Here is a 10,955-nt window from a genome sequence, read left to right as displayed (position 1 = left end):
TGTGGCCAGGGACGGAAGGGGAAAATGAGCCTTTTGGGCGAAACTCTGGCCAATTTAGAGACAGAGAGACAAATAACCTAGTAAAATAAAATAAATTTTCATGTCTAAATGTGAGAATCTAATAGGTTAGATCTCCTGTTTTCCAAGTGCAATAAGATAATAAGATAATAAGATCAGCATGTGTGTGTGTGTGTGTGTGTGTGTACACCTGAGCTAATCCCACCAAAGAAGCGATTCCGATGGATTCCGAATATCTTTACGTCAGTCGGCCAATCAGTCCCCCCTGAATAATGTGAGTGTGTGCGTGTGTGTGTTGATTCAGGAATTAACATTTGAAAACAGCCCTAATTCAACTCTGGGCAATTGGGAAACCCAAAATCTGATTAAACATATTAAAACAAATATCTTTGCAGAAATTAAAAGAATAAAAACAAAAAAAGAAACCCTCTGATAATCCTTCCAAGGACGTTGTGCTGAAGCCAGTGTGTGGTGTTAACTCTCTCTAAGCTGCTTATTATAATCTGGTTCCTTTTTAATGTAGCGATGAAAATAATGCACCTCACAAGCATAAAAGAGTCAAACTTTCGACATTTCAACATGTTGATATTTCATAAACGTTCTGGAGACCACGATTCTAGAAATGCTTCAACAAACATGGTGGATGCTTCTGTAAAAGCCAAAATGTAATTGTCGGCACCTGGTCGTGCTCTGGTTCCCAGAGCAGCAGCAGCAGGAAGCGGACGCAGAGGAAGGCCAGACAGCCCAGCTGGGGGAGGCTGGCCAGCAGGGAGTAGAACTTATAGACCTGGAGGAACCATGGAGACAGAGCACTTCAGAAAGACCGGGACCAGCACCTGGAACCAGGACCAGACCCTGGAATAGGGACCAGACTGTAGAACCAGAACAAGACCCAGGATACTGGACCAGACCCTGGACCCAGGACTAGACTGTGGAACCAGGACCATACCCTGAAACCAAGACCAGACCCAGTGTACAGGACCAGACCCAGGGTACAGGACCAGACAATGGAACCAGAACCAGATTCAGGATATAGGACCAGACCGTTATCCAGAACCGCTCCCAAATTAAATATCAATCTATGAATGTAGTCCAGCCCAATCCAAGAAGACTGAACAGAAGGTCATTCTGGGTGTGATGTGATGTTCTGGGTCCCACTGTTCTCACCTCGGGGGTCTTGGGACAGTCCACCTTCTGCCACAGCAGGACCCCAAAGTGGCCGAAGGCGAGGAGGCTCCCCAAAGCGTAGCCGGCCTTCCTCTGCAGGGTTCCACAGAGCAGCAGCGGGTAGTAGAGCAGGGGGTAGTAGAAGATGGAGATGATCTTCATGTACTCTGGAGAACGCACGATGGAGAAGTGAGGAGGACAAGGCGGAGGCGGGACGTTTCCCCGCATCCCCAAAACATAAAAGCCCACAGCTCTTCACCTTTGATTTCGGCCGGAGTGTCTCTAGAGAACGGCAGGGGGTCCGGGGCGAGCACCAGCACCGCCAGCTTGCTGAAGACCAGACCGAAGACCGCCACGGCCACGCCCTTGCCCTGGGTCTGGTCCAGGAAGTTCACTGGACTGTGGAGGTCACACGGCTTTGAGTGTTTTTACACGCGGGATTCCACATCTGATGGAAGATCCCGTCGAGGAGCTCCACTCACCTGGAGATGCTGGAGAACCCTCTGGCGAATCCCCCGCATAGTTTGTTTTTCCTGGTGAGAACGGCCAGGATCAGCAGAGTAACCAACTGGAGAGAGAGGCAGAAGATCTGTCACTTCATCTGTTATTAGAATTTATGGATTATTCAATACGATGCCAGCTTTCCATTTTGAATATGCAGATGAGACCTTTCCACCTCATAAGGATCTTCATCCATTACCGACCCTACTGCCGGTTGTTTGTTGGACAAAAGCATCGACTACATTTTATTAGATTTAAATAGATAGACAGATAGAGAGATAGATAGATAGATAGATAGATAGATAGATAGATAGATAGATAGATAGATAGATAGATAGATAGATAGATAGATAGATAGATAGCAAAGCAGGAAGATTAAACTAAAGATGTAATTGTGGTGTGGGGATGGGATGGTTTGAGTAGCTACACCTGACCTGGATCTAGGTGATTGGGTCAGGGTGGCTGCATACCTGTTGCTCATTGGTTAGGGTTAGGGGTTAGGGGTTAGGGTTAGCTCATGCTCATCGGTTGGGCTAACCAGCAGCAGGTAAAACCCCACACACACTCAGGAGAGGAGCCCTGTCATGACATGTCTATCTGCACCTGGGCTTATTCCAACGAGCCCACTCCATACAAGAAACTGGCGTCTACAACCCCGTCTCCTGTGTCTCTGTGCCGGAGGTCCCCGAACACGCCACTTGGGTGGTGCGTGTTTGGAGGAACTGCCACAGTAATATAAGCCAAAAAATTTGACGACAAAAAATAAACCAGTTTACAGTTGAAGTGTTTTGTGTAAGGCACATAAGGAATAATCTCCCTGGTTGTGTTAATGGGAAATTCCTGAAGGTTTTACGAGGCCGTGCACACTGTGTGTATTCCTCATTGCATTCCAGTGCAGCTTCATTATTTATGTAAATGATATTCCTGCTGTATCGCCATTCCGTCGGTTGCTTTATATGATACTGTAAAACCCCATTTACTTAATGTGTGTAGGGAGGAATGAGGAATGAGGATGCCGCTTGACTAAAGAGAAGTCTGTTTTATGATATAATTGGATAAGGGCAAAATGATTGAGGGAGGCCAAAACAGTAAACATTATTAAATTCTACGTCTGCCCGAGGATTTGGCTGAGACGTGGAATTCAGGGGAAAAATAAATTGATAGAAGGGAGGAGCGGAGCGGACCAGGCCTCCGCTTAGGAATCCATTCATTCCATAGTATTCAAATATTCAGTGTGTAGTATTCAATAGTTGTCCCTCGCACACTCACAGAGATGGAGATCATGCAGATGTGGAAGATGTTGTCGTTCGCGGTGGGATCACATGGTAGAATGACCCTGAAACAAAGAACATGAATATGATTATGATTCAACCTAAAGCATCGTCGCATAGAATGGGAGTCGCACACGCGGTAAAACGTACAGAACAGTGCAGGGTCATTAACGTTTCCATCCAATAAAAAGTTTAACATTGTGTAATGCAGTGAGAAAATATTCATATTATTTCCATATTACTGAACAATGGGAGGTGGGTTTTCTTCAAATATGCCGCTCCCCCTCACTCACTCCTTTGGGGGTTTGGTGGGTTCCAGGTTTGTGGAGTACCAGTCGGAGTAGTCGTAGTAGCTGTACTCAAACGGCTCCGGATCCACATTGCTCTGGTTCATGGTGGCTCCGGGGGTGGGGAGGGGGTTGATTGGCGGTGGCGGGGCGGGTGGGGTCCAAGCGGTGTTTGCAGGTCTCCAGATACTCCTCCAAAAAAGACCAGATCTTCCTTCCTTCCCGTCCTGCAGGCGTCTCGGAGAGCGGAGCCAAGGAAGGCTCTGGTGCGGTGGCTCCGGCGTGGCTCTGCGGTGTGACGCGGCTCGCCGAGTGGGGAGCTTAGCCCCGACGCCCCCCGGCCCACATTCCACCCCAGTAAGAACCTAAAACCGCAGATTATTGGGCACAAGCATGAGGGAGGGACTCACTACAGCCTGCATAATAAATAAGCACCAAGTGAAAAAACCCTTTACCGTCAAAGTGACTCGACTGTCCTCGACAAGACTATATGAGAGGACAAATTATGGAGATTGTTTGGTTATTTGTCTTTTTAACCGACAACCCAACAGCCGCCTGTTGCCCAAGTTGCTTTTCTTTATGCAGTCAATGGAAAGACGAACAAATCTGACCACATGCAATTGGATGGACGACTGCAGATTGAACAGATATCTATCGTATAACTGGAATCATTTACGGCCCTTCACCTCGCTCAGAAAGAAACCAGGATCCCAAACCTCCACATACGTGGTATCGTCAGTGCTAATTTCCACCAGTTTAACACAAAACACATAATAAAGGGTGAACCACTCTGACATTTTGTTGTTTTATTCATGCTGAGATCACTGTTCTTAGTGTAATTCCTTGTTGAGATTAAGGCAAGGCCACTTTTTGCATTTCAGCGTGTTGTTGCCCTCCTCCGCCTGTTACTCAACATTCTAATCTGATAATAAGACTAAAAAACCACGGTGGTTCAAACAGGGGCTCCCTTTGTGTGCAAGGGCCCGGGGAAAGCGGCAAACTTGATGTTTTTTTTCCCACGCCGGGGCCTTGATTCGGGTTCCACAAAATGGAAGCGAGATTGTGTCCAAAGTGTGTGGACTCCTACACCACGAGGACCCCCATCGTCTGGGGCGATGGAAGACGGATTTTCCCAGCCAATGTTTTGCTCTCATTATCCACGGCAAAATGACGTGCATTTTGCCCGCGTTCTTCTCTTTCCAACGCGGTCCAATGCCCCAGGCAGGACCCGAAGGTTTCATAATGGGTCTTTGAGCTTTCTCATATGACGGACGGATCTGATCCGGGGATTTTTCTGACGGGGTCGGTCCCGCGTCCCAGTCACAGGCACAGACCCAAGAAAAGCTGCTGCTGCTGCTATTTCGACATAAAATTAAAGCGAAACGCCGACGAGAGGAGAAGCGTGTGGGCAGGACTGTGTTAGATGCGCCTGGTGCGTGTTTTCAGATGTTTTTCTTTTTTTTTTCATGTGTTTTGAATAAAGCAGCAGTTTGGGTCCCATGGCTGAGTGACGGCTCCTTATCGCTCTGACATTCAAGGGGAGTCGGCTCTAAACTGCAGCTGCAGCCGCCTGGTTCCACCTTTCATCTCAAAGTGGACGCTCGCTTGTTATCGCGGTCTGACATGGAGTTTCATGTGTGTGTGTGTGTGTGTGTGTGTGTGTGTGTGTGTGATTTGGGGAAAAGGCAAGCGTTTGGTCCACCGTCACACTGGTTTTAGATTTGGCCTCCGTATTGGAGAGCTGAGAGAGAAATAAACATCCTCTGATCAAATTCATCACCAGGCCATCAACTGAGCTTGACTTGCCGTAGGCCTGCAGCACGGCATCCCGCGCACAGCTTTTAAACAGTTGTATTTTAAATCCACAAATGATGCATTTCTATTAAAATGGATGATTTGAGGCATTGCAAGGGATAACAATGTCCGCTCTCTTTCTCTGCCTAACAAGGGAAGGATGGGTCCGGTAGGGATGAGAGTTCACGGTCAAAGTCTAAGGTTTGTTCTTTAACAAGAGTCTCGTGCCGAGACTTATGTATTGAAGCAGTAATTGATAGGTAGAAGTCATTTTGCATCATTTTGAGTTAAATTTGATTTTCTAGTCCTTTTACTCTGGTCATTGGATAGGATTAGGCCTACGCTGACGAACGTTTTTTAATATGTTGAATATACCAGAGACTGAAGTATTTCTATCACTATCATATGCCTGCCTAGAAGATAATACACAATTCTAAAAACAATTAAATCCTGTTTTATACACGTTAATGTTGTACGGGCTACTACTCCAAGGACGGACTGGTAATTGCATTTAATGGTGTTGAACACAATAACTGACAGAGGGCGCTGTTCAATAGTAATAGTAAAGATAAAATAAATGTAGTGGGCCGAGAACTTCCATTCATTTTATAATTCTCTGCCCCAAAGTCATAAGAGTTTATATATGAAACACCAAGTAAACATTTCTATAGACATGTTGCCTATCGCAGGGTTTTTCCAACATTTTAATGGCTTGCACAGCGGAGTTTATCCTGAACTTTCTTATCTACAATCTCACTGACATAGAATTAAAATAACAAACTCTTCTTTCGTTTTACTTCATCAAGGCATGTTAAAATGAACACAGCACGACAGCATCCATGCATCTAACACCAAACCAATAGGAATGTTCATTGCAATAATGCCACGAAAAAACACGATATATAAAATACAATCAGGTCAAAGATAAAATTGCAGCAATTAGAAGGAAAAGCAAAATGTATAGTTGATTTCCTATACAACACAAGTAAACATTTTGAGCATTTTACAGCCATTAAATCAGTGTCCGTTAAAAAATATTTCTTCTTCCATCCAGTTGGGGACATTGAGGGAAATACAGGGACGTTCAGAGGGACATAGAGGGCGGTAGAGGGACACAGGGGTCCTAGTTCTTGAACATGTCGCAGAGCAGCTTCTCCATGGGCGTGTTGCCGATGGTCCTGTGGAAGAACAGCAGCTCTATCCGCTCAGAGTTGACGAAACGCAGCGAGGGGAGGAGCAGGAGCAGCTTTCCAAACCTGCACACACAAACCCACGCACACACGCGCACACACACACACACACACACACACACACACACACACACACACGCACACAGAAGAGAGAAAACAAATTGAATAGTTATTAACCCAAATAACAATCAAAAAATAATGATAATAATAGTCATTGTTATTATTATTATTATTATTATTATTATTATTATTATTATTATTATTATATGAATTGTCAACAGCATCATCATAGTCATCATAATTAGAATTAGAATTACTAACAATATAATATAATTGTTAAAATCAACAATATTATTACTGATAATAATAATAATAATAATAATAATAATAATAATAATAATAATAATAATAATAATAATAATATCATAACAATCATAACTATTTATATAATTTTATTATATCTATTATTTCGTAATAATAACCTGGCCGGTTGGCTGGGGTAGTGTGAGCGGATGTGCTGTCCCAGCATCACCTGGGACTGGTCCTGGAGGTTCTCCACCTGTTCTGGATCCTTCAGACCCCTGGTCTCTGTGGAGGAGAAAGCAGAAACCAGAGAGGGAGCTCAGTTATACAGTTCACATTACACGGAAACGTTTATGTTGTCGTCTTTGTTCCCTCCCTCCCACCTGGCTTGAACAGCACGATGGCCTTGAGGCAGGCGAACTCGGTGGGGTCCACGGCCAGCGCCTTGAAGCGGCTGAAGACCTCCTGCAGGAGCCGCAGGTCCAGGCTGGTGTAGCTGGCCTTGCCCTGCATGCCGGGGCACAGGTCGGGGAGGGAGAGCAGCGGGCAGCTCTCCAGAGGCAGAGACCACTGGACGGCACAGAGCAGGAACAGCTCGCTCCACGCCTCCTCCAGCAGGATCACCTGGGGGAGGGGAGACGGGGGAGGACGTTAGGGCATTTCACTCCCCCCAAAATATGACCAGAAAACTGCTCATGTCTAATGAAAATAGACCGTCCTTGTAGTATAACTAAAGTGTAGTTTCTTTCACACAATTTTAGTATATTCCCTGTGCATAGGTATACTAAAGAATATCTGTATATTCAATACAATATAATTGAAATACAGATAGAAATTACTTCATAAGACACACATAGAAATCATATTTTTTATATATTGGTGCTCATCTTATGTACAACTTCCAACACTTTATTAATGCCTCTGGGGGAAATGAGTTCCCTGCATCTGACACATCCTTTACCTAGGAGCAGCGCCTGGGGACCAACTCCAGATCCTTTATTCCCCCTTGACTCCTTCACTTGTCTCCACACCAAGTACAACCGGTTTCAATTAACACAACCTTAGTATATTCACTGTGAATTTATAAAAAAAGTACACTAAATATACTAAGTATGTGATCAGACAAGACATTCAAGTATTGGTCAGAGACCTCATTTCCATTCTTCCGTCTTTCTCCTAATTAAACCACAGTCGATTTTAAGGTGGATGTTCCCGTATTGTGCGGCTCCCACCTGGTCTCTGAAGGGCAGGTTGGAGAACACCGGCAGGTTCTTCGCCCACTTCACCGACATGAAGAGCAGCCGTGCTGAGGTCTCGTAGACGTTCTCGGAGCTGGAGGGGTACAGCGCCATGTGGTACTCCGAGGACGCCCTCTCCGGCTCGTTGCTCGTCACGTCGATGTTCTCGTCAACTAAACGCAGCCAAGGGGAAGGGTACGGATGTCAGAACCCGAAAAGACGGCAGACACGGCAGGGGCGCTTCCCCCGGGGAACGGCCCCGCCCCTCCCCGCTCACCGTCCTCGGGCTCCAGCTTGGCGCAGGTCTCGGCCGTCATGAGGCTGGCCATGAAGCGGTGGTTGTTCTGGGGGCTGGCGCAGCGCTGGGCGGGCACGGAGGAGCTGATGGCCATGGAGGAGGTGATGTGGGGCCACGTGATGACGGAGCCGGTGGAGGAGGAGGAGGAGGAGGAGGAGGACGAAGAGGAGGAGGAGGTGGGCTCCCGCGTGGTGGCCAGGTGATCCTTGTCCGGGTCCACGTCGATGGAGTCCAGTCGCACCTGGGCCGTGGAGCGGGGCTGCCGCTCGTTCTGCACGGCTGAGGGGGGGGACATTTATGGTCGCCATTTTTTTTTGTTTTCAGTTGTTTTCACTTTTGTTTGTTACCGCCCACTTGTTAAATTTCCCACACTCACCATCTTTGTTCATGCCCGCCTGCAAGCACTTCTTCAGCCGACACGCCTGGCACTGGTTCCGATGGGCCTTGTCCACTGGGCACATGCCGGTCCCCGCCTGGCACCTGGAGAGGAACAACATTGTTTTCTAACGAGCGATTCCACTTCAAATCAACCGAAGCCATAACGTCACATACGTTGTTTTTTTTTGCACAGAGCTCATGACAACTTAAACTGTATGATACCTGCGCTTTAACTGCTTTCAACAGAACCTGAAAATACTGTCTAGATTTTCCCGGAGGCGGCCATTTTTTTATGATGGGGATCCAGTTCCATGAACTTCAGTGAATTGTTCTCTTGTTTTTTCTTGTTTTCTTCACATTAGAAATGACTTTAGGAGCTGATACCACTTCTCGCTATATTTTAAAAGCATGCTTTTGTCTTTAATTCATTTAAATAATAAGCACAAAAAAATAAATAATAATAACAATAATAATAATCATAATAATATGTCCCTGCGTTTGTCGATGTTTTATCATGTATAGTTACAAATTGAATATGAACCAATAATAATAATAATAATAATAATAAGACAGAGTGAAAACGGCACTTGAAACACACTAAATCGTTTGGAAACACTTACTCTAGCTCTGAACTCGGAATTGAAATTGTTTGGTGGAATTGAAAGGTCAGGATATTGACTCCATGTAACTGGGCTAAAGTGGCGCTGTTAGACTTCCTCACTCTCGCTCAAGCTGTCATGTGGAGAACTTATTTTCCGTTTGCGCCGGTTAATATCTCTTTATTTGCCAGCACTCCACCTGTAGATGAGCCTGCGCCTGACACTGCGTTTGAAGAAGCCGCTGCAGCCGTTGCAGGCGTAGATGCCGTAGTGCTTCCCGCTGCTGGTGTCTCCACACACCTTGCAGAGCAGGGCGGGGCTCAGGGCCTTTCCCGGGGCCGGGCTCTTCGCTGGGGGGGGCGACAGGGGTTTAGCGGTTATTTCAGGTGAACCGGACATGTTTTCAAGTATTTTGAAAGTCAAAATCTTTTCAAAATAAATTACAAGACAGTATTACAGCAACCGCTTAGGCCTAAGCTTTTATTTAGGGGAGGGTTAAATTTACATTTACATTTACATTTAGTCATTTAGCAGACGCTTTTATCCAAAGCGACTTACAAGGGAGAATAACATTCAAGCTACAAATTTATTATATCAAATGAATACCCTTTGGAATAGAAATTGGAAGGTCTTTGTTTTGGTTTATTTGTATTAAATTGAAAGTATAAAAATTTTTACAAATTTCACAATATTTTGTCAATAAATATAAATGTAAAATGACATGAAATTCTGTAGATTTTGATCATCTAAACCAACCCATTAATGCAATTAAATGGTATTTAATCTCTTAATGTTGGAAAAATAAAAAAGAAAGTCTATCCAGTTCTTTTAAACAAATAAAACACAACTTCAGATTTGTGGCTATCTGAGGGTGTTACCTCCTCGGCTGTCGTCGGTCCCAGCGCTCCCCATGGACTCGCTGGGGGAGGACGAGGCCAACATAGAGATCTTGGACAGGTGGTCCTCCATCGCTCTTAGGTAAAAATGAAAAAGAAATGACAAAATGTCCGACGGTCCAATGGAAACTGGAGCAAGTGAAGAGAAGTCACTGCGCTCTTCCTTCTGCCCGGAGTCAGTAGTTAGGAGTAGAACTGGACCACGGGATCCTTGTGGATGTTTTCACTTTGTTCCTCTGTGTCAGTTCATTCAAAACAGGTTGTTAAAGTGCAAAAATGTCCCTCAGCGGTGGCGGCGGCTCTGGGGGCCTCCTGGGGTCCTGCTGTCAGGCGGGGCAGATGGCAGATCGGTCCTGTTTGTGTGGCTCCCCTCTCCAGCGCACTGAGCTCCCAGTGTACCAAGTGCAGCTCTACAGACGGAGCGGTGCTGCGTCCCTCTGACACTCGTTGCCCTTTGAAAGCTTCCCCTCTCTCTTGTCTCTGCTGCCAAGCCCGGGCGCTCTGTGAGGGCCCTCCTCAGCGGCGGGTCCTCAAAAGGGCCCCGGTGGGGGCAGGATTAGCACCAAGCGCTGTGTAAGCAGCACGCTCATTTGTCATCCTCTTAATCTTTACTGTTCATCTACTGGATCAATCCGTCACATTGGCAGGACGATGGTGCGGCGCTGCACACAAATCTTCATCGTGTCCAAAACACCCGAGAGGAAACGCCCCCACCCCCCCCCCCGCCCCGCCCAAGCCACACCCACGCCCTCCCAAAAAATGTAAACCTTTGTCGAATGCGGTGCAGAGCGGTAACTTTAGACCTGTTTGCGTCTCGTCTGTCCGTGTGGGATCCATCCGTCAGCGTCGCTCTGCGGTGTCTGCGTTTAATGGGATGATTACGTGGGGGTGGGGGGTGCGGGGGGGCACATTATTACCTTCCCTTCAATTTGAATTGCACCCTTTTTTGCCCCCAAATTTCACCCCCCACCCTCCCTTATATTTGATCTGTGTGATTGCCTCCGTTCACCGCGGC

At 46.3% G+C, this 10,955-nt stretch overlaps 2 protein-coding genes across 2 annotated transcripts in view; both read right to left on the bottom strand.

Moving 5' to 3' along the window:
- Positions 1-3,351, bottom strand: part of LOC307228315 (receptor for retinol uptake stra6-like) — a gene marked incomplete at both ends in the record, with an annotated part of 7,744 nt that extends 4,393 nt beyond the window's left edge. Inside the window, 6 exons of the mRNA XM_079997953.1 lie at positions 698-805; positions 1,186-1,352; positions 1,445-1,584; positions 1,668-1,753; positions 2,956-3,022; positions 3,251-3,351. Coding sequence (XP_079854079.1) covers positions 698-805; positions 1,186-1,352; positions 1,445-1,584; positions 1,668-1,753; positions 2,956-3,022; positions 3,251-3,351 — 669 coding nt within the window. The remainder of the gene's footprint in view (positions 1-697; positions 806-1,185; positions 1,353-1,444; positions 1,585-1,667; positions 1,754-2,955; positions 3,023-3,250) is intronic.
- A 2,810-nt stretch (positions 3,352-6,161) lies between these two features.
- Positions 6,162-10,013, bottom strand: LOC307228523 (photoreceptor-specific nuclear receptor-like; the record flags this gene model as incomplete). The annotated part of the gene is made up of 8 exons (XM_079998208.1): positions 6,162-6,294; positions 6,711-6,816; positions 6,915-7,155; positions 7,764-7,942; positions 8,047-8,346; positions 8,444-8,547; positions 9,244-9,394; positions 9,923-10,013. 8 exons carry the CDS (start codon positions 10,011-10,013, stop codon positions 6,162-6,164), a joined length of 1,305 nt encoding a protein of 434 aa, XP_079854334.1.
- Positions 10,014-10,955: the final 942 nt, after the last annotated feature.

The sequence above is a fragment of the Zeus faber genome (assembly GCF_960531495.2).
Source record: "Zeus faber genome assembly, chromosome: 3".
Lineage (NCBI taxonomy): Eukaryota > Metazoa > Chordata > Actinopteri > Zeiformes > Zeidae > Zeus > Zeus faber.
Note: the sequence above shows the minus strand (reverse complement) of the source record. Positions and strands in the feature narration are given on the sequence as shown.